The 23,510-nt window shown below is 40.7% G+C and overlaps 1 protein-coding gene across 2 annotated transcripts in view; it reads left to right on the top strand.

Annotated features, from left to right (window-relative positions):
* The window catches only part of piezo1 (piezo-type mechanosensitive ion channel component 1), a 118,315-nt gene that overhangs the window by 46,096 nt on the left and 48,709 nt on the right, over positions 1-23,510 (top strand). The window contains exons 3-9 of one of the 2 annotated variants that reach the window (XM_049601152.1): positions 3,233-3,398; positions 3,653-3,794; positions 14,617-14,845; positions 16,494-16,707; positions 19,724-19,895; positions 22,856-22,951; positions 23,150-23,222. In XM_049601152.1, the coding sequence (XP_049457109.1) occupies positions 3,233-3,398; positions 3,653-3,794; positions 14,617-14,845; positions 16,494-16,707; positions 19,724-19,895; positions 22,856-22,951; positions 23,150-23,222 (1,092 nt within the window). Of the gene's footprint in view, positions 1-3,232; positions 3,399-3,652; positions 3,795-14,616; positions 14,846-16,493; positions 16,708-19,723; positions 19,896-22,852; positions 22,952-23,149; positions 23,223-23,510 lie in introns of both variants that reach the window. The other variant, XM_049601151.1, reaches the window with a different exon arrangement.

Genomic DNA, 23,510 nt, shown 5'->3' with positions numbered 1-23,510 from the left:
CTGATCTCACCGCTCATACAGCATTAATAAAAATGCACAGCCATTCTCAGCTTCCTAGTTTAAAATATTTTTTTTTACTACTGTTCATAAAATAATTAATCATTCAGTTCTCCTATCATCTTCTTTTTAACATTTTCGTCCTGTCTCATTGATGAAAATGCAATGTACATTTCGTCATAGTGTTTATTATCAAGATCCATTTTTAGTTTGTCATGTTTTGTTTTGTCTTCGTCATAGTCGTCAAGTTGTTGACGAATTTTTTTTGTTACAGTTTTTGTATATGAAATCAACACTGTATCGTTGGTCTCCTTCACGTCAGTGGTGCCCCCAAAATTTTTTATGGGAGTGTTCCGATGGGGCTACTGAAAACTGTGGGGTGGCACATCAAAACCAAAAGCCATAACTGAATTTCAGGAATTGATATTGTATGCTGTTTTAGTATGTAGCTGAAAACTGTGTCAATATGGAGAGTTAAGGAATCACACAGTGATATAATTTGGTGTCTTATTTTGAAGTTAATGTTTTTCAATTATCTGATGTGCACTGATGAATATCAGTACAGTTAACATTTAGGTCCACAACAATCCTGTTTTAAAGCGTTATATATCTATACGTTAGGCAATTTATAGATCTTCAAATAGGCTGGTTGTCCTTTCCCACAAAAAGAGAAATATACAGCTTTGATTTAAAGGAGCACATTGATTGCAAGGAACATTTACTAGGAACAAACCTATAGAACCCATTTTCACTTGAATATTTCAAGGTGGAAGTTCAAGGGACCCCTTTGAAAATGGTCATGCCAGTTGTTCCCTTGCCAAAATGTACCCTAAAACTGGAGCTTTATTTAGCCTCCTTCCTGACAAGCTATGCTGGCATGGTTGGTATCAATAGATGGTTGGCTTGTTTTACAAGATGCCACTACTTTCGCACCACAGCCTCTAAAGACAGTAATAAAGACCTCAAAAATATTTTCGCCCTCGGGGCACTGGGGGGCCAGCAGTTGTCATGGCCCCCCTCGCCCCCCTTTGGGGCAACACTGCTTCACATATATTCTCTGCAGTTAGAGCTGAAACAATTAGTCATTTAATTAATTAGTCAAACGACAGAAAAAATGATCAGCAACTGCTAATTATCAATTAATCGTGTAAGTCATTTTTCAAGCAAAAATGCCAAACATTCTAGACAATTCTTCTAATTTCAGCACACGTGCTGTAGCACATTTCAGAGGCGTCACAGAAGCTAATAAAAAAAAAATGCCTCATCTATTTTTGACCGAGTCAAAGTGTGCTGCGCAGAGCAGATTGAGTTATCCTGCTAACTGTACTGCACTGTATGTGAAATACAGATGTGCCGGTTAAGAGGAGTGAGGAGCCAGCAGCCAGTGATGATGTAAAACAGTCAGTAAAACAGGTTTTTCAAGAATTGTATCATCGTGACCAATAGAGGTCCTTGAGCATACAGTCATACATGTGCATAAAAAATATTAGGCTGAATGGTCCAGTAGTTTGTGAGATGAGCTGCAGACAGACAGATAAACACATAATAAATGCAGCTCTGACATTCTGTAGCTCATTGGCTCTTAAACGTTTTCATGTGGAGGACTCCTTCATTGATACACTTTAGGTCATGGACCCCGATTTTATAAGATTTTGCTTCAGGGACCTCAGTCTGAAAAGATTTTTTTTTTTTTTTGTCAGATATGATTAATACCAGAATTCTATAATTGTCAGTTACAGTTGAGGAAATAACCGTGGAGGAAATGAAACTGATGATCTGAATAGTCACTCTTGTGACTCTTACTCACACTGGGCTCACTTCTATAATGAATCAAACAGTGAAAATAACCTAGTATCCCTTTTCTTTGGGGACCACCTGGAACTCCCTACCCCTGGTTGAGAACCTCTGGTGTAGCTTATGGCAGTACTGACTCAGCAGCAATGATACCAAGCTCAGAACTGCCATATGCCACATGTCTAATGCTCTTCACAAAAACAAGTCCCCACAACTAATGGCCATGAGATCTGCTATCGATTTACACTTCCATCAGGCCATTGTCTTCCTTTGACCAACACGTTGGTTCATGATATAATAACTTGATATTTTGCTGTGGATACCCATCTTCATCATCTGGGAATGATAAGTTTTTGGTTAGGGCTGGGAAATAACTCAATACTTTCAGAAATCAATGTTAATGTGATCGTATCATTGTAATATGATCATATCATGCAGTGACCCTCAGGACTGAATTGGTATTATGTTTGCTACATGCACTGACATATGAAGAACAGGCAAACATAACAAACATATAGGTGCTATAGTAATATAACAAAATCGGCACAATTTTAATGCAGTGATCAGTGCAAAGTGGTCTTGGGCACATGGAATTTGTGAGTGTCTCCAAGCCTACCTGCTATTTTAATTCAAGTGTGAAAAGTTTTGTGAAGTGCAAAGGAGCTAGATGTGTTGGTATGTAGATCAGAGGATGTGCTGAACAAGAGTATGTGTCAGAGTATTAATTCAATAATGTTTGTCAGTGCTCACCCAGGAAGAGAGAGAGAGAGAGTAGGATTCTCCACTAACAGCGACACAGTGTGTCAGCTGAGTGTTGACTGAATGTTGTTTATGAAATGTCTGTATCCTCACTGCGCTGTTTTGATAAACTTATCTGATCATGGGTCACTTCTTTCACCTGTGTCAAGGGCCGTGGACCAAATCATTGTAAAGCAGTTGTAGGGGAATAATTTTGATCTTCTATTACTGTCATAAATCCCATAAAAAGACCAAAAGCAATGATGTGTTGTATCGCTAGTACCATGTTCAACAAGTTCTCATAGCAAATTTGCATATATCCTATTCCTAAATTGTTAGTTTTTATTATTGTTTGTGAGCTAAGTTATTTATTTGTGTTGATTTATCATTAGCATGCTCTTGTTCTTAGTAAAATACAATTAATGTAAAAGGTAATAATAATACTAATGCTACTACTAATGATAATAATGAAAATGATACTACTTCTACTACTACTACCAATAATAATAACAATAGTATATTTTAACAACAGGTTGTATAAGAATGCCAGAATACTCTCATTTTGTATGTTTTAAGCCATATTTATGTGCAATGGAATTATTTATTATGTTGTATTTGACTATAAATTAAACTATAACTATAATTAAACTTGTTTCCTTGGGTTAGATCTTCATCCTCTCTCTCTTTTCTTTTTGTCTTCCAGGTCACACAGGTCGCTTTATCAGAGCGGTGTTCTGCACCAGTCTACTATTTGTACTGGCACACATCTGCTTCCAGACAGTACTATACACATATCCACCTCTCAACATCGCCATAGGTGATAACTGTTCGCAATGGGACACCATAACCAGACATATAGGACTGTCCAGGTATGTAACATCAGTTATCCATGCTTCTGTCATTGGTCTGCTATGGTGAAACTTTGATGGCCACATATTTCAAGTAAGACAAGAGCAGATTAATTTTGTTTGCCTCCACAGACGGAAGATGTAGAATATTTCAGGAAATATCAGAATTTTATATTTTCAGTGGCATCTACATACTGGTGTATAAAAGCAGGTGAAGATGGGACAATGTTTGACCCTCCTTAACCTTTCTTTATATGCATGTGTGTGTCTTGTAGGCTTCCCTTGGATGATCCATGGAATTTATTACGCCTTCTGTGTCCTGACCTGGGTGTGTGTGTGGTTTCCTTGATAACAGTCATCCTCTGCAACAGACTGGTCAGGAACAGAGAAATGGTGGCTGCTGCCAACATTACATCGGTGAGTCATGTGTGTGTGTTTGTGAGAGTGAGAATTATAGCTGAAGGATCACTGTGTTGTTGGGATATAAAATCAAAGTTGACACAGTGTTTGATAAATGATGTAGAGGTGCAGTTTACAGTAACTGGATAATCAGGTTTACAATCAGTGAGCCTCATGCACGTCAGTTAGGTTTTATGAGGCAGATTTGCACTAACACAATCTGAGGACTGTACTATGAAGCAGGATTTGGAGTTAGCAAGAAAACTTCAGGGTTAATGCTGGGTTTTCTGTACTACAAAGCTGGTTTCTTTTTGTCGGAATAAATCACCATGGTAACTTATGCTGAACAGCTAATGTGCTCCAGAGCAGGTTATATTCAAAGTATCAGATCACAGCCTGTCAACACCTGAACCTCTGACCACATCAGATCACTAAAGAAAAAAGTAGCCAGGGACAAAGGTTCGGAGTCCTATGTAAAGAAGAGTAGCCTATATATTGTTATAAGTCAGTAGAATCATTTAATAGTTTCAGAGCTCTATTTCCACTGGTTTTAAAACAGAGCTTCTAACAAACAGAGAGATCATTTACACACTAAACACATGATTTTAGCAGGATTTTAATTTATGCAAAGTTTATTTTAGTCTGCAGTGATAGTGTGGCTATTTTATTCTCTGATTCCATCACTGCAGCTCAGAATAACGTGAGACACGTGTGTGACGAGAACTAGAGAAAAAATATAATATTCTATTGGAAAAATAATCCACACACTGTTAACTGGCTCCCGTTATTATAACTGCAACATTTGGGTCAGATAGACCTCATCAGTCACTAACTAGGCTACTTTTCCACTTTTAACTTCAGTAGCAGAAACAGTCTGGCATCACTTTAAAGTGCTGTATGTGACATATTCAGAGTAGCCGTATCATAATTTAACGAAATAGCAAAAAATACTCTATACTAATGTCACATATAGCCTGGTGATAACTACATGTAATTTAAGTCATGGCTGACGGTGAATTTTTGGATTGTATTGCCAATGTTTCTACCTTTCCGTTATAAGATTACAGAGTATCGTTTACAACCCACACCACTGACATTTTACTGTCTCGCAGTCCCAGACACTTTTGGTAGCATTTCATCTCATATATATGAAGTTGCCTACTTCATTCATGGTTCTTCTGATGATGTCAATCATAATTAGCACCCTGCGTCTTTTACATCACATGGAGGTGCTTGTGGCTGGATAGGAAAACCCAGAGTTGACTGAACTAGTTGATAAACAGCTTTGCAATACCGATTATCCAGAGGGCCAATGTGATGGGTTAGTCATGCCAAATAACGAAAAGATATCCTGGGTAAGCTGAAATGGTTTTGTAGTACAGGCCTCTGGTTTAGGACTCAGTGACTAATTAAACAAACCTTCAAATTCTAGTCAGGCCTAAATTATATTAACACTGTTTATTGCGTTACCCTACAACAAGGTCATGTTAAATAGTAGCATAGAGAACTGGCAATTAGCTCTTTCATTCACTCTGTAACAGACTAATTGCTATTAGGCTTATGTCTGTGATTTATGGAATGTTTTCTTTGTGTTGCTCAGCAGTAGAAATATATCTGTTTTGACTTTTTTTTATGCCTCTGAGCTGGCGATAGCCATGGCCAGCGGTATAATGTTTCAGGTTGTCAGTTCATTGGTCCGTTAGTCCGTCCCATTCTCACATATGCATTATGTCAAGAATGCCTTCAGGGAATTTCCTCAAATTTGGCACAAATGTTCACTTGAACTCAAGAATGAACCGTTAAGATTTTGGTGGTCAAAGGTCAAGGTCAGTGTGACCTTGCATCTGTCTCAGTCTTGTGAACACGATATCTCAAGAACACCTTAAGGTAATTTGACACAAGCGTCCACTTGGACTGAAGAATAAACTGATGAGATTTTGGTGGTTGAAGTTCAACGGTCCCTGTTACCTGACAGAACTTGTTTTTGGCTGTAACTCAAGAATTCATACATTGATTATGGGTAAATTTCATGCAAATGTCTAATAGGATGAAATGATGTAGTGATGACATTTTATATCCCAAAAGTCAAAGGTCAACTTCACTGTAACATGATAATGTGCTGCAAAATCACTTCCTGGCCATTATTCAGTGTCATATCTCAGGAACAGAAGGGGAGACATTTGGTCAGATACTGAATTGGTGACACTCATCTTGGCTGCCGACCTTGAAACTGTGCTGATTGTATCTTCTGTGCTGCTGGGGGAAAGATGTGTATGAAGCATCCACATTTTAGACTGTTTAGAATGTTTTTTCTTTGCAGCAACGTTTGAAGCATTGTCAACTGTCATGGTTACATATCAGTGTGGACAGATGTGGATGTAAATCGAACTGCGACTTGAATGGTTTATGGAGGCAGAAATACCTTTTGTTTTATCTGAAGTTGCTGCAGTGTTTTTTGGTGCCATTTGGATTACTCACGGTTTTAACTTTTTAGCCAAGCAGCCTCTCAGGCCCTGTTAGCAGCCACTATGTTGGTCCTTGCGGAAACAAAGTGTTTGTATCCCTCATAAAGGTCCACTACTGTTGTTCTGTCTGTATAAATATGGCTGTCCTCTCTTTTCACTGCTCTGTGTTAAACTCTGTGTGTGTCCACAGAATGTTGATGTAGATCTGGGTTGAATTAGCCTCACTGACTTTACAATGATTGCCCCTGTATAAAACTGTATGAGCTCAGTTCAAAAGGTCACACTAGTTAAAGTGCCTATTAAGTTGTTTGACTTACCTGTTTAAAAAAAAAAGAAAAAAAAAAAAAAACAGACCTGCAATATAGCACCCGTTACTCAATTAAGATTTTTAGTACCACAGTGGAAACAAATTTTATTACAAGTTCTACATGGGCAAGTGAGCAATTATAGCAAAAGTAGTATTCATTGTGAAAGAACAGTAGAGTTTAGTTTGCCACCTAAGGGCCCTGACACATAAAGCAGGATTTATACTTCTGCGTTGAATCGCCGTAAGGTACGGCATAGGCTGACATGCACTTAACCAGAAATTTAACTACACGTCGTGGTGACACAGACCTATCCATTTTTGTAAGCTGAAAACTATTTCTCTCTGTGGAAACTAAGCTTTTATTTACTTTTTCATTTCAAAGATAAGAAACAATACATTGTGAGGACAATAAAGCCCCCACAAAATAGTATTTTAAGTCTTGTGTGTGATTTATCCTAGCTTCATATTTTTATTTTATTTTTTTAATTTTATATACTTTATTCATCCCCCTGAGGGGAAATTCAATTTTTTCACTCTTTTTGTCATTAACACACAGGTCTGAAAGACACACACATGCACAAACAGGACCTATACATGCACAAAGTGGAGAGATGTCAGAGTGAGGGGGCTGCCTTAGTCAGACGCCCCGAGCGGCTGGGGGGTTTGGTGCCTTGCTCAAGGGCACCTCGGCAGTGCCCAGGAGGTGAACTGGCACCTCTCCAGCCACCAGTCCACGCTCCATATTTGGTCCGGACGGGGACTCGAGCAGGCAACCCTCTGGTTCCCAACCCAAGTCCCTATGGACTGAGCTACTGCTATGATTTATCCTGGCCTCATGTGATTTATCCTGGCTTCATATGAATAGAGGAAATCTCTGCTAGTCGCTAGGCAAATTTATACAATGTAAAATGCCATAGGCTTGTACTAATAACATTAGCATGTTGTATATGTGGGGGAAATGTGTCCAGCAAAAGACAAGCACTTTCTCTGTGAATCCTGAGAGTTCTAATTAAGCCGATTTGTGTACTTGTGATTGAAAGTGTCCCTATTAAGCCACGTTTAATGTGAGTTTTATTTCAACTACACTTTATAGCACTTCACAGAAACCCCACTACCGACTAGTGTTTTGGAGGTGTAACTGCAGAGCGACACAGACACACCACAAGTATAAATGCTCACAGCAGCGTAGGCCACATGTGTAGGCTATGGAGTAGGCTGTACATAGTGCTGACGCACAAGTATAAATCCGCCTTAAGCCGACGGTCAACCGTTGGTCAATTTTGGGCCGTTAGTGAGCTTCTGTCACCCTAGTTTTTGTGGTGTGTCCCACACCGTTGGCACTAGTTGGCCCTTGTTGAGCCGCTGTCAAACCTTGTCGGGTCTTGTCAGCTTTTTTTCAACCAATTCAGCCTGTCAGTGAATGAAATCACAATGATTGGCAGTTCTGTTATTGTTCTCTTGCGCACAGTGACTATGCTTTCTTTTTGGACGGCTGTGGCTCAGAGGTAGAGCAGGTCGTCCACTAATCTGAAGATCAACAGTTCGATCTGCGGCTCTTCCAGACTGCATCTTGAAGAACCCTTGAGCAAGACACTGAACCCCATATTGCTCCCGATGGCTGTACCATCAGTGTGTGAGTGGCTCCTTGTATGGTAGCCTAAGCCACCAGTGTGTGAATGTGTGTGTGAATGGGTGAATGTGACTTGTAGTGTAAAACACGCTTTGAGTGATCAGATGGCAAGAAAAACACTACAAGTGCAGGTCCATTTACCATTTCAGCATCAGGTTGTGCTGTTAATGTGCCAGCTGGGTAACTAGTGTCTTGAATCTGTCCTGAGGGTTCCCCCTTTTTAAATGATGACTACAGACTAGTGCTATCTGCTTCTGTAGAGAGTTATTCCCTCTCATGCAGCTGCAGAATGATGTGCTGGTTGTCTGTCGGCTGTAGTCTTTGCGGTGTGTCAAGCGCAACTTTTTTGACGGACACACAGGCGACATGAGGAGACGTAACAGTTGCCTTTGTTGGTACTAGTTCTTTGATGTCGGTTTGGTGTGTCTGGGCTTTAATTAAACTCCTTGTATCTCCAGTTTGGGAGATTTTCATAATCTCCGATCAGTTGATGAAAAAAAGATAGGAAAGGGATAAGGAAAGGGGTAAAGTGAAAAAAGATAGTTGTATTCGATAAGCTTATCTGGTATTTAATTTAAAACCGTGGCAATAAGATGAAATTTAAAAGTAATTTGTACAATACTGAAATGTGGTAGAGGAAAAGCAGAAAGTCTCAACAATGGATATATTCAAATAATGTACTTGTAAATCAAAACTGTAGTTTAATACATGTACCTGGTTACTTCACACATTTTGTGAACTTGGTATTGTCTTAGTAATCACATTTCATTAATGGACTTTATATGATATGATCATATTGTGTTTTTGTCTCACAAAACATTGAAGTACAGTTTTTTCCCCCCCGTAAAAGGTTTTTTTGGGGGGAGTTTTCCTTATCCGCTGTGAGGGTCCTAAGGACAGAGGGATATCGTATGTTGTAAAGCCCTCTGAGGCAAATTGTAATTTGTGATATTGGGCTTTATAAATAAAATTGAATTGAATTTAATAAACAGTAGCGCCCAGCAGGGTCCAGCTTTGATAACGTAATATGTGTTGCTCCTCATTGTGTTTACCAGCTCTCTGAGATTTGCCTCTATGTTGGGAACACTGGCCTCTGGTAAACTATAAGCCAGAGCAGGCACATTTAGCCTGACGTTGCATGTGATGGAATCTGTGAAAACTGGCATCTGTGGTTTGTCACAGACCTGAGAACAGCAGATACAGGCGCTAAGAGAGCTGGAAGCAGTGTGAACACATTTACAGTGGTAAAATTAGATGGCTTGGTGAACAAGTGTGTCTTGCAAACACGTAGGACAGCAACAAACTCACCTTGTTTACTTCTTATTCAGCTGCCACTCAAACACAGCCATACACATGCTGTCTATCTCTTTCTTTAACACCCTCATTATAGGAAGTGCTTAGATATATAGCTCTAATTGTTACCATGATCCTTTCCCATTATTTTATGGACATAGTTCATCACCATAGCCCCTTGTCTGATCTGAGTGTGTTTCCACGTCCCTCCTTCGTTTTACCTTCTCACTTTCATTCTTTTCCGTGTCCACGGCAACCACCCCAACAAACAGTACAGAGATGTAGGTCAGAAAAAGAGGAGGAGGCAATGGAATCTGAGTAAAGTACAAGTTCCAATACAAGGCTTTAGAGTTTTTCATGTTGATATGATAAACAGACGAATGAGAGATTAAAGCATTTCTCATTGTTTTTGCTCTGCTAGCAGCAGGATCTAATAATGGTGGTGTCATCTGGTTTGTCAGTCACTGGTTTGGTCCAAAGCAAGCTCAATTCATCAGTTTCTTTTGTCACATGTAAACATATAAGGTTAAATTCCACTGAAATGTAATAAAATACCTCAAGAACCAGAAGCTATATTTCCATTTGATATTTATGGTCCCTCTGGGATGCTTGCTAATGATTTTGGTAACCTCCTGACATTTCTTTGAGTGCCAGGATAGAATTTCCCTTCAACTCCTTGACAAGGTATCGCAGAAACAAAGTATTAGATTTCATTAAATGTACGATGTATATTCATGATCTGCTGAGGATGAATCCTGATTTTAGATGATCCACTTTCCTCTAGCATGTCCAGTGTTTTTGACCACATGGTACTGTTAAATTGTCACAATGTTCACTCTATCCAACATTTTCTAAAAATTGCTGCAGCATTTAGGACGCCACTGGAGCATAACACTTCAGACTTTACAGCCATTTCATTACCAGCAGCCAAGGTACAACTTTTAAAGCTGCACCAATCAATAGTTTTATATGAATAATGGATAAAATGGCTATGTGTTAAGTGAAATATCTAGTTTCTAATGATGAACCCACAGAGAGTTATTAGCAACTCTGCAGTTCCCTTCAGCTCTATGGAGCTTTTTAGCTCAGATTTCCTACTTACACATCCAGCAGACACAAAGCAATGTTATCATCCAGTAGGAATGGGGTTTGTGTTCACATGTGCCCCCTCTCCTTTTGTGTGTCCACTCTCCTTTTGTGTGCCCACTCTCCTTTTAGCTCTGGTTCGATCTCTACCAACTCAAAGTAAACTCAAATTGATAAAAAAAAAAATAGCTCTGAAAGGTCTAGTGTGTAGGATTTAGGGGGATATATTAGCAACAATCGAATATAATGTAATAAGTATATTTTCTTAAGGGCCTCAAAATAAGAATCATATTTCCGTTACCTTAGAAGGAGCTGTTTATACCTAGATAGTGAGTGGGTCCTCACTATGGCAATTGCCATATTACACTGCCATGTTTCTACAGTAGCCCAAAAGGGACAAACTAAAGACTAGCTCTAGATAGGGCTATTCACTTGTCACGTTGCCATCATACTTAGCAGCCACTCTGTGATGAGAACGTCAGAAAAATGTGGATTTTTTTTAAGTGAAACTGCTTTATTTATTGTTTTTACCAGGTTAAATCACTGGATCAGTTTGTTTTGGAGAGGAAAAGACCTCTGGGGATAATTCAGCTCTTGGTAAAAACCTCCTGAACATCTGGATCTTAAGTTGTAAGAAGAAGCGTGTGAGCGCAGATTAGTTGGTGCTAGGCTAATGACAGTCTCTGACATGCCAAACAATGCTGAAGAAATACTGCTTTATAATGTGAAACTGCTATTTTCAGTGTTTTACCAGTTTCTACTGGTTTAAATCACCTGGTCTGTTTGTATTGGAGAGGAAGAGACCTCTGTGGATAATAACGCTTCCGGTAAAAGCCTCCTGAACAAACCCCCTGTCCCCTCTAAATCTTACACACTGGACATTTAAGCTGCTAAATGTTGCACTGTTAGTTTTGCACAGTAATAGAGATATAGTGGACAGTGTGTTTTTAGAGCTTCAATTCTAGACACAGCTGCTTATAAACTTCATATTTTTTTCTGTAGTGAACAGCATTTCTGTAAACTATTATGTGTAACAGGAATGATCAATTCTTGGATTCTCTCTTGAATGAGTTATCATATGTCATAATCAGAGGGTTTCCCAAGCATGCTACTCACCCTTGTCTGACTGAATACTTTCACACACAGCAGTGAAGTCACGTTTTGTAGGAGGACGATGAGTTCCTGTGATATTCCTGTCTCAGTAATAAGAAACATGAGACCTTTGCATGAGATCTGTGCCACCTGTTACTGCATTTCATATCATCAGCCTAAGTGTTTTGCTGGTACTTATTCATACTGTGTGCACAGGGATAGACTCTGTGTGTATTTGTATCTACAACTGTGGGCAACAGCACAATTAGGAGGAGGGGTTTCTATTTTTATGCTCCGTCAGACCTATGTTGTAATTATGTGATGAAACCTGATAGCCTTAGTCTTCTTGCATCTGTAATTTTTAACGCTGAAGAGTGACAACATGCAGTAAAGAAAAGTGGTCCAATCTGTGTCTGTGTTCAGTGTACAGTTTCCCCCCTGGGCTGCTGCCCTCTCCCATAAACAAGACATGTACTGCAGTATAAGCAGTGTGTATAAGAGTAGGGGCCCTATAAAACTTTCCACTCTTAGATTTAAACATAGTAAACATTTCCATTTGCAATAAAGAAAAATGCTAGAGGTGAGACCAAAAATTCACTTCAGTCCGCCCCCTGGCCTATTTGCCTTCAGTCTGCACCCTTGCTTGCTAGACTTTAGTCCGCACCTCAGCCCACTAGCAACCAGCTTTCAGTCCAGCCAAATCATGACCAGCCTGAAGTCCTAGTTGGTCATCCCTACCCATGTCCAGCCTGAATTACCAGTCCTCCAGTTGGTCATCCCTTGCTGACACCATAACAGATCTTGCTGATTATCAGTCGGCCACCTCTGCCGATGCCAAACCAGATCTCCTGTTGCCCCCCTCCCTTCGATACCCAGAGATACTTTAGCACTGTTGCAACTCCTGGTCTGAGCTCCTCTTACCAAGCTAGACCTGCCCAATTTCCTTTAAGATGTTTTTGGCATTTTGGAATGTATTCCCAGGCAATAAAAGCATATGGATAAATCTGGCACTAGATGTTCTTTACATACCCAATCATGCGCCTCCCCCAGCTCCTCATTCTCAGATCTCAGTTACATCACCATTAGAACCAGCACAGTAGTATAATATACACCTGAAAAAGGTTTCTCTGCCTGTCCTCCAGCATCATGAAGCTGAATTAGGTGCTTCTTAAATTGAGGAGAACGAAGCTTCAAGATTAAAAAAAGGGACTGGAGCCCACTGCTTTGTGGCCTTTAATCGTGCAAACAGATGACTGTTTTCAGTATTTGTACATAATGTACAATCATCAGCACACATAACCACGGATCCAAAGTAAATGGAAGGAAATTTGTAAAAACAGCAGAGAAGAGGCCTGAGGCGGCTACCTTGTGGAACCTCACAGCAAACATTTGCAAAATTGGTAAAGCAGCCATTGTAATAAACTCTTTGAGTAGTGTTGGATAAATATGTTTTGGTCCAAGAGAGTGCAGATGTTGAGGAATCATAACATGCTAACCTGGCACATAACATTCAATGATCAGCTACATCAAAAAGTGAACTAATCTATGAATACGGCTTCTACTTATATACTTTCATCAAGGTTTTTAAGACAGTAATCATTGTCATCATCTGTTGTTTACATCAAGAGTATTCAAAAGTCTACAAAAAAGACCTGCAGTAAGAGAGTTTCACAACTCAGGATATGCAGAATTCGACCCAAATGCAGACAAAGTGGGCAGGGTAAGTTCAGTGATTTCTTGAAGGTATATATGTAGGCTTGCAGAAAGGCAGAGGGCATCTGGTGGATGGATGGAAAATGGCAATGAAGGGGCCTTGGGATTAGAGAATGTGGCTGGAGGGGAGGGACAGAGGGACAGACTGTGACAGGACCCCCTCACCACCCCATAGACATCCCACCAGACCGGTCACACTGAGCAAGGTGGGGGGGTGTGGTCTGGAGGAGGGGTTTAGGGACAAGTTGCCTGGGAACTGAAGAACAGAGATGGGGATCTCAAGTGGGACAGCCTGGAAGGCAGAGCGGGATACCTCAGGCAGATAGCTTAGAGCTAGATGGAGGCGAAGCAGGAGATTTCTGGCAGATGGGCCAGAGGCTGGGCAGTTGGATGGAGATGCAAACGACCTGAGGGTCAGCAACATAGGTAAGACTGTAATGGAGGTCAGCAATGTAGGCAGTGCCACCCTGCAGGTTGTCCAGAAAGCAAGACAGACTGGTAGAACCACCCTGGAGGAGGACCAGGAGGCTGCAGGCTAGGAAAGGCAGCCAGCAGCCCATAATGTGATTGTAGATCAGGGCAAGATGATTGAAAGGCAGGCTGCTGGATACTAAAGCAGGAGGCAGGTGGCAGAAGTGCTGAAGCATCTCCTGTCATCATAGGGACAAACTGGAAGCATGCAGCTCACAGACAAATGTAAACTGAGATGATCCACTATAATTATTTTCAATAAGTGCCTCTCTCTGCTGTTCAAGAACACCTCCTTATCAAGGTTTAATGAACCCACTTACAGTTTTAACAATGCCAATCTATTGCCCAAGTGAAGTCTCATTAAGTTCTTAAAATGTGCTTCTAATTTCCTATAGAATGTTTTTCACCATATGGTTGCCTTGTGCATCATATCTTTTTAGTTGTGTCATATCCTTTCCACATTCTGACATCTTACACATGGAGATAGGTGAGATTCAGCCCTTTGCAATGAGAACATTTGTTTCAGTTGTTGAATATTATAATCACATGGCAGTTTTCAGTTAAGAAACTAACTCAGTCCTAAGAATTTTTCTGAGTTCTACCAGTTAGGAAGTACTACTAGCTTGAAGGTGTTTAATGCACACAGCCCACATGGAAACACATTCTTGTGCAGTCAAAGCACGTGCACTGTCTGGATCTGCAGAAAAGCTACATAATTGTAATTTAATGTATCACTATACTGTACTTAACTGTAACTTTATTTTTGTCCTTTTCCCGTTTTAGCTCGACGATGATCCAACAGAAGAAAACACAGATGATGAGGAGCAGGAAGAAGAGGACAAAGAGGCATCAGGAGATGAAGATGAAGAAAAGTCATTAGCTGGTGATCCTGATGAGGAGGTTTCCACAGCAACCAAAGCCAAGCAGCTGGCTGAGCGTCTGAAGGCCACAGCCCGGAAAGTTCTACGGGACCTGGGGAGAATCTTGGCCATCAGCCTACTGGCTTTGGCTGGTAGGATCTGTGTAACAAAATTACCTTCTCAGGTTTCACATTATTTCACAACATTTGAAGAAGAAGAGTTCTGACATTGGTATTTGGTGCTAATCTTAAATCATCGTTGTTTAAAAACTGATTCATATGTACTGTCACTGAACACCATTCTGACATGACAAGTATACACAAACACCCACAAAATCTGTCATATGTGGCCAGTCTGACAGGAAAGCCACTGACGTTATTGTCTGTGCTCTCATACTGAAGGAGTTTAATGTGTCTTTGATTTTTTTTTTTTTTTTTTTTTTACCCTAGCAGCCTGCTGCTGCTTCAGCTCTCACAGTTTTTTCAATACTGTTTTTGTGCCTCCGAGCCAGCGAAGCCAAGGCCAGAGGTGGCACAAATGTCCACTTGGACTCAGTGATGAAGTGATAGGTTCTTGGTGGTCATAGGTCAAAGGTTGAGGTCACTGTGACCTTGTCTGCCTCATTCTTGTGTATACATTATAACACCTTTTAAGAAATTTTCTCAAATTTGGCTCAAACATCCACTTGGACTCAAGGATGAACAGATTAGATTTTGCCTGTCAAAGGTCAGGGTCTCTGTAACCTTGCATCCATCTCATTCTTGTGAATGCAATATCTCAAGACCACCTTTAGGAAATTTCTTCAAATTTGGCACTAACAGCCACTTTGAGTCAAGGATGAACTGATTACATTTTGGAGATCAAAAGTCAAAGGCGAAGGTCACTGTGACCTCATCTGTTGCATTCTGTTGCAAGGTGACATCTTAAGAAAACATTGAGGGATCTTCTCCAGATTTTGCACAAACGTGATACATTTTTGGTGGCCATAGGTCAAATGATAAGGTCACTGTGACTTCACAAAACATGTTTTTGGTCATAACTCAAGAATTTTAATGCTAATTATGCCAAAAATTCATCCAAATGTCTGATGGGATACAATGATGAAGTGATGACATTTTATATCCAAAAGGTCAAAGGTCAACTTAACTGTGACATCATAATGTTCCGTAAAAACACTTTTCTGGCCAACGTTAAATTTCATATTTCAGGAACGGATGAGGAGATATCTGGTCAGATACTGAACTGGTGACAGTAATCTTGAGAGTCAACCTTGAAACTGTGCTAAATGTACAGATCATCTGTGATGCTGAGGGAAAGATGTGTATGAAGCAGCCACGTTTTAATGGCAAACACCCAATTCTAGTCTGATTATGTGTCACCTCTACTGTATTTAGTCTGAGTTAAGGCATCTGACAGTACTTAGGTCTGCAGAATTATTTCTGCTAGACCTGCACAATAGAATAATGACAAAGTTTGTGTTGGTGATGTAAAAGTTGCATTATGACAGTTGAGAAACTAAGTGTAATGCTTTGTTTTCTGTTCACACCTCAAAAAACTACAAAGCCTGTAAGATGTATTGGAGTGAAACAGACAAACAAAACTAATATTAGCACAAAACTGCAAACATGCTCTCGGATGAATAATTTGTATGCATTAATTACCAGAACTCTTTCTGTCTGTTCATTATAAACAATAAATTCCAGGGGGGTTTGACGGCAAGCCTTTAAGTTTTAGTTGTTTATGTGAGTGTATGTTTACGTTGAATGTTTGTCTCTGACCTCTCCTGCATTTTCCTTGCAGGCATCACACTGCCCTCTGCCTTCTCAGCCATCTACTTCCTGCTTTTCATCGGCGTGTGTACGTGGTGGGCATGCCACCTTCCCATCAGTCACCTGGGTTTCAATGCTCTGTGTGTGATGGTGGGCTTCTTCACGGCTGGTCACATGGTTTGTCTGTACTTGTACCAGAGTCTGCTGGCCCAGGCCCTGTTCCCCCCACACAGTCTGTGGGCCAGGTAAGACGGCAGCATGCTGCACATGATATCATGTAATGTTTCAATTTAGATGATATCACTAATGTTTCAGCCTTCAATACAAGGTGAGGAGACGGGTAGTACACACGACATGAGGTTGATTTGTTAAATAATACCTAAATAAAATAAAACCAATAAAATATCAGAGACAGCAGGATTTTCAGATTCTGCAGTAAACTGCCCAGTCTGGGAACACTGAGAACTCCTTAAATGTTGCTGTAGATAGACTAGACTCACAAGTCAGTCTTTAGACGCTTTGCTTAACCAAAGACTGATGACTTTCTCCCTCATTTTGTGTTTAGATGGGCGGATACAATTTCAGAGTTTAAAAAAACTCCCTACGTTGCAGAACCAATAGTAAATCTGCAGGGCGGTCCTTCGGTGGCTCGCTGAACTCTTGTGCTTGTAAACATAGTCCCACTAGAAACACGTGTAGCGGTACAAAATGGCTCAGCCGCGCTTGCAGAAAACTCCGTCAAAGTTAGTGGATGTTTGTCGCGTTTGCAGCAACACATTCTCGCCAACTAAAAGAAACAAACATAATCTTTTACAAAGCCATGACTCATCCGTCCGGCCGGACTATAGAGGGAATCGCCTTGTTGTTTACAAATACTTCCGGGTAGAAAACCAGCAGAGCTGTTAGCTATATATATATATATATATATATATATATGTCACATTTTTCACATCTCTGTATCACTGTTTAGACTAATCAGATGTTTGTAAAGTCTATAAACACAATGTTTGAACAAACATTACTATTTCTTAGCCTAGCGGTGTCTGTAATAGGTAATAACTCAATAAATGGTCCGTGAAAAAAATATATCTTAGTTACAACATGATTGAGCTGCAGTTTTGTGTTGCTATGTGTGGTATTTATTCAGTTTTGGGAAATCACGATGTCTAGAAAGCATCAGTGGCTGCAGCTGTCAGGGACAGCTAACAGCAGCAGCAAAGCTAACATCAGGACATCATCTGTCAAAAGCCTCCCGTTGTCGGATACGACATGAAACTACTCCAGCTGGCTCAATCATGTTGTAACTAAGACATCCGCTGGAAAAAATATTTTCTTCACGGATGAGCACACGGTTGATAAAACGGAGTTAAATCTCTCGGCATCCATTTTCAAGCTCTCTGTGTGTTTGTTTCCTTGCGGACGAGAAAAGGGGGAGCGCACATTTCCGAGAAGGCATGTCCTTTTCAAAAATGCAAGAGGCGTTGCTTTGTTGTCGGCCGTTTTCGCTGGTGTGTTAAACACACTTTAGAAAGGAGTGTCCCCAGACTATCAGAAGGCGGAGATCTCTGATTGTCTGGTGGCAAGACTATAGATAGACAGGAAAGGTGGGAGAGAGAGAGAGGACTTAGCCTGTGTGGTGTGCACACTGTACCAGGTGTGCTATAGGTCACCCTGTATCTACGATATCAAGGGTCTTAAATTAAAATTTAAAAAGGTCCAGTTACTAAAATATCCTCCCAGCGAGGCTCCAAACCTCATCATCTCTGATGGTGTATTCCATATGCATCGGAAAGTCAAAATTCAAGTTCCTAGTTGAAAATTTCAGTTGGAACGCCCCCTAAAGTTAGATATAGGACTCTGAAAGTTGGCGGAACGTCACCAACCCCGACTGCAAAATCCAAGATGGCTGCTCTGCACATCAGCAGTAGTGAAAACTACGCTATATGTGTCTTATTGAAATCGTCGTACACACTGTTCTGTCCAACTTCTGTATGTGGACATGTTACAGTGTTTGAATGCGCCAAATACAGCGTAATGCATTCTTATCAACTGGTATTGCTCACAATGGCTAATCTGGCTAGAACTGGTATTGTTTACAACATCTGGTTTTCCAGCTTCTTGTACTGGAATGTGGACAACTCAGGTGTGACCTCATTCCCAGCTCTGACCTCTGAGGTAAATGGAACACACCGTAAAATGCATCCTTTAGGCTAAGTCTATGCCTTTTAAATAAAATCACCAATGTACATTTCCATATCAATTTAACAGAATTCAATTCTAAACTAATAAATTAATATCAAATTATGCTATTTAGATTCAGTTTTTTTTTTAAAGTTGAGTGATTCAAATCTAGTGATACATATTTCTGCCCATGCTCATGTGTCGCTAGTAAGGAAAAAAACAGCAACAGTTACTGTGCCTGATCAGTGTCAAGTCCCTCTTTCCTCCAGGTGCAGCTATTTTTTCTCTCTGTGTGGTGCTGACATTGCATGGAGGGAAGCTGCACAAAAAAATAGACAGAGTGTTCGAAGCTCATGTTCCTTCCTCCCAGGAAATCGTCAATATCTATTAATAGTGAGCTTACAGTGTTTGAAATATCTGTGGAAGTGAATTGAAAAGAAACAGTAGAAGGAGATAAGATAGTGAGTGAGTTTAGAGACAAAGATAAGAAAACAGAAAGTGAATGTGTGAGTGCAGAGCAATGTGAGAGGAGGTATGTGTGGAATGACTAGCTAGCAGGTAGCAGTCGATGCTTCGTCACGTCACCTCTCCTGATCAGCTGAATTGCAGAAAGATGAGCGAGCAGTACAGCATTCCACTTTTACGTACGATCTCTCTCCCTCTCTGTTTCTCTCTCATCTATCATCAGCAGGGCTCTTGCCAGGTCTCTGTCAGTATACCCAGCTGTCAGCACACACTCTGTGTGTGTGTGTGTGTGTGTGTGTTTGTGTGTGTGTGTGTGTGTGCCTGTTGATATTTCTATACTTATAAACTTGATATAAACCTGATTCTCATTCTGATTGCGATTACTCTCCCCCCAGATCATTGCTTTGGAATGCAGATTAGGTTTGGCTGCTCATTAATGATTTCCATCTCCATAAATCCCACCGACTTTTAATGTTCTAGCTGCCCCACATGCCTCCAGTCACAGCTGTATTAATCAGCAATTGTTCAACATGCCATTAAATAACTACCTCCTGTTGTTTTTATCCCCAACTTCTCTCTCTTTCTCTAATTATTTCTGTATATGTGTTCCTACAGACTCTTTGGACTGAAGGACATCATCCTACCAGGAAACTGCTCCTCACCCTATGACCTTAACCTTAATGCCAATCATGATTGGCCAGTTTATGTCAACCCAGGGATACTGTTCCTCCTCTACATTACCATAGCAACTGTTCTCAAGACAGGATGTCATAGCACACCTAACCAGGTATCTGCTACTTCTTCTTCATTGGTAGCAACTGAAATGTAAATGTAGCAGAGAGAATCAGGAAAATTACAAAGAAAAAACAAGTTGGCATTTGATGTTAGGATGGATTTGTGATTGTATAATGGAAGAGATTGCGCTGATGTATGGCAACATGCCGGTAGATACTCTTTTCTGGATGGTTAGCTGTTGCGCTTATTATGAATCAGTGGCGTCTAGTTTCCTGGCGCAGCGCAGGGTGGCGCAGGGTGTCGAACCACGCGCAGAGCTAGTTTCGAGCAGCGCAACCTGAGGCGCGCTCAGTTTGGTAGTTTGGCAGACCGAGGTGCACTGAGATGGGTGTGGCGGCACAGCAGGGGGAGGTGTCAACAGATCCAGCTTGGCGCAGTGACATTTTCGTGCCAAAAGGCCTCTCCGAAGGTGCGCTAAAAGCTCACCAACTGAAACCAGGTCTACTGTCAGCGCAGGGGGGGCGCAGCCGGTGTAAACCGAAGTTTGGCTGACGGGCGGACAGTGTGCACACGTCACCAAAACCTCACAGGCAGGTTTCCAGAATATCAAGCACATTAACGATGCAATAAATACCCAAAAAACACTATTCAATGCAACTATCTGCAATCAGCACATAAATGTATCTCTATACCGACTGTCCCGTCACATCTGATGTCAGATCAAAGAGGATTGGCACCGTTTGGCACGTTTGGCACGCGTAATGGAAACCCAACCTGATTTGATTAACACAGCTACAAACTAGTGAGTTCACATCCCTCTCAGCCAACCACAAACAGCCACGCATCAGATAGGGAGTATATATTCAGCATCTGTCATCTTAGAAAAGTCAAAAGAAAAGAAACAGAGTGAGACTGCGAGAGAGAAAGAGAGAGCGCGCACACACGAGAGAAACGCAACATTGATTTACAATTGTGGTGACCTCCTCCCAGGCTACCTTTGCATCATCAGCCTGTGGAGGTCTGCTCGCAGTTCCGTACATTCAGACACTGCGAACTTGGACCTCCTGGACCAAAACATCAGTTTCCTCCTGGGAGAAGTTTGGCCGTCTGATGCTGCTGCTCTCTTCTACCATGGCGAATTGAGTAAACTCTCATTACGCCTTCGCGCGGCGCATTTAAGGGTGAGGAGAGGGGCTCATTTGATTGGTGTGATGTGTGTAAAACCCACTCCACGCCGTCTCTCCTCCCTCTTTCCGACTTGCACAGGTAGGAGGGACGGAGGTGTGAGAGAGGAGTAGCTGCACCAGGGCGCACAGTGTGCCAAACTTGCAAAATCTGCCTGGCCACACCCAGTTGGTGAAGCACAGGTGCGCTGCGCCCCGCCTCGCCCGGTCTGTGAAACTAGAGCCCAGTGTGTTCAGTGAGTCATGACAAGCATCACCTACTCTTCTTTACTTGTTGTTTTATCACAAATCCTGATCTACATCAAATTTTTGCCAATTGTCAACTATTTTGGTAAATTTCCATGTATGGCCCTGATCAGACAGAGCACGCTTTGCAGCTTGCTGCATCTTTTTTATTGTTGCTAGGCAATCATAGAATTATCTTAAGCTAAACTGTTATTTTCACAATTATCTCACAGTTCATTACAATCTACATTGTAATGTGGCACAGTTATCCCCACCACAGAATGCCCACCTCTAAATTTATGTGATTGGACAGAACCAAAACATCTATTTAGCATTTCCACCGCTGACAGTACTTTTTAATGTGTGGAGTTGTTGTCACTCACTTCTCTGTCCAGCTCTCGCTGTGCTTCCTCTTCATCAGTGATGCAGAGGAACATCCACATTTCATTTAATGTCCACAGAATGGGGTTGCATGCTGACGTTTTCAGAACAAAAAATATATTTAAAAATAGTGGGTTGAGTGCATTGAGTCCTTGTCAGGCAAGAGCAAGGGTTTAGTGCTGCAGAAGCACAATGGAACAAAGTCAGTAAGTAAGGATTAGGATATATGCTGGTTGAAATTCATAAATATTTTCTAAATGGTTAAAAATCCAATCATCACTAAAGCATATGTCATACAAGAATGACAATAAAAAACAATGGAATGGTCAGAGTTGTCATATTGACATATAGTTCTATTGATTTATTCATGTTGTCCACTTGTGCACTGAGTAACATGCAAGGGAATGTTCCACTTAAAAAGTTGATGGTAGCTGCCAGCAGTAGCTTTTGAACAGTAGGGTGATTGAATTATTTTTTCTAAGTCTATAGCTGCTGCTATAGGCAGCAGAATTTCCTGTCATTTTTCATATCATAGTTGTAGTTTATTAATGTATGAAAAACTTGCCACGGTATGAACAGTGGTTAGATAACCTTCAAATCCAACCACAATTCAGCCCTGAGCAAAAGTGACAGTCCTCCAATGACAATCAATGGATTCCAGTGTTTCTAGCTCCACCTTTTAGTGCCAGATCTGTGTGCCATGTACCCCAAAAGAGGGGTGACCAAAAATGGGGATGGTACAGATCAGTTCCATTGATACCATCCACAACTTTTCACAATTGAAAAGCATAAATAAGTGTTCCAATCTGTACTGAATTGAACTAAACTGAACTGACTGCTTGGTAGAAATGAGGTTTTAGATACAGTAAGAGCTGTAGTAAGAGAACATTTTCACATTACTGACAATATTCCTGATAACAGATGTTTATGTTGTTTTCTTTTTTGGTCTTTTCTTCTATTTCAAGATCTTTTTGCATCTCTGACACTCTGTGCACTCGTCTACAGTGAGCTGTCAATCCAAATACAGTTTTCTGCTTAGTCCGCTGTTGTTGATATTTTAAATGGAACAGATGTGCATTTAATAGCGGTGATGACAGTAGAAAAATCTATGATGAATCTGCAACCAATCAAACCTTCTGCATAGTGATTGTAGCTTTTTTCCTGAAAAAACTGTCAGTTTGAATATGTATTTCTTCTCAGATGCTGTATTTGCGTTCAGCAGGTTAAGGAGCAGCAGCAGGAGAAAGCTGAAGACGAGGAAATGGTGGAGTTAAAGTCATGGAACCAACAGAAAGAGGACTATGAAGATGACACACAGGTAAAAATTCATATCTCTATGTCTACCTCAGTAAGTCAAATTTTCCCATTTTAAGAAACTACAATGAAAGTATAAACAAATATATCAAGAGTTATATTGCATTCTTTAATCAAACTGTATTTGCAAAGCCTGTATATATGTACAGTTGTGTATCTCAGAAGTATAAAGTATGTGTGTATGTATGCTCTTCTGTTTTAGCTCATGCTCCTGTCTATAGGCACAGAGGGCAGCAGAGGAGGAACTTTGGCTGGAGAGAGTCAGCCAGATCTGGGTATCAAATGCTCCATTTTTTTTTTTAGAAATCATCTTTGTAGCTAAAACAGAGTGTGTATGTGTAATTACAACAGTACAATAGTGGAAGATCTGTTCAGGCTTTAGATGATTACAAATAGATTTGACAGTTTGGAGGAAGTCATTTGTGACAGAGAGTTCAGGGTGATTATGGTTACTAGAAGTGACCCATTCACTCAAGATCACAGCTTAGTTAAAAATGACTTCTCACAGATATGATGATATAGAACACATCATATCTCTTGATGATCTTCCTTGGTTGGTTCTT

This window comes from Epinephelus fuscoguttatus, linkage group LG16, assembly GCF_011397635.1.
Source record: "Epinephelus fuscoguttatus linkage group LG16, E.fuscoguttatus.final_Chr_v1".
Taxonomy (NCBI): Eukaryota; Metazoa; Chordata; class Actinopteri; order Perciformes; family Serranidae; genus Epinephelus; species Epinephelus fuscoguttatus.
This window is presented reverse-complemented; position numbering and strand designations above follow the sequence as displayed.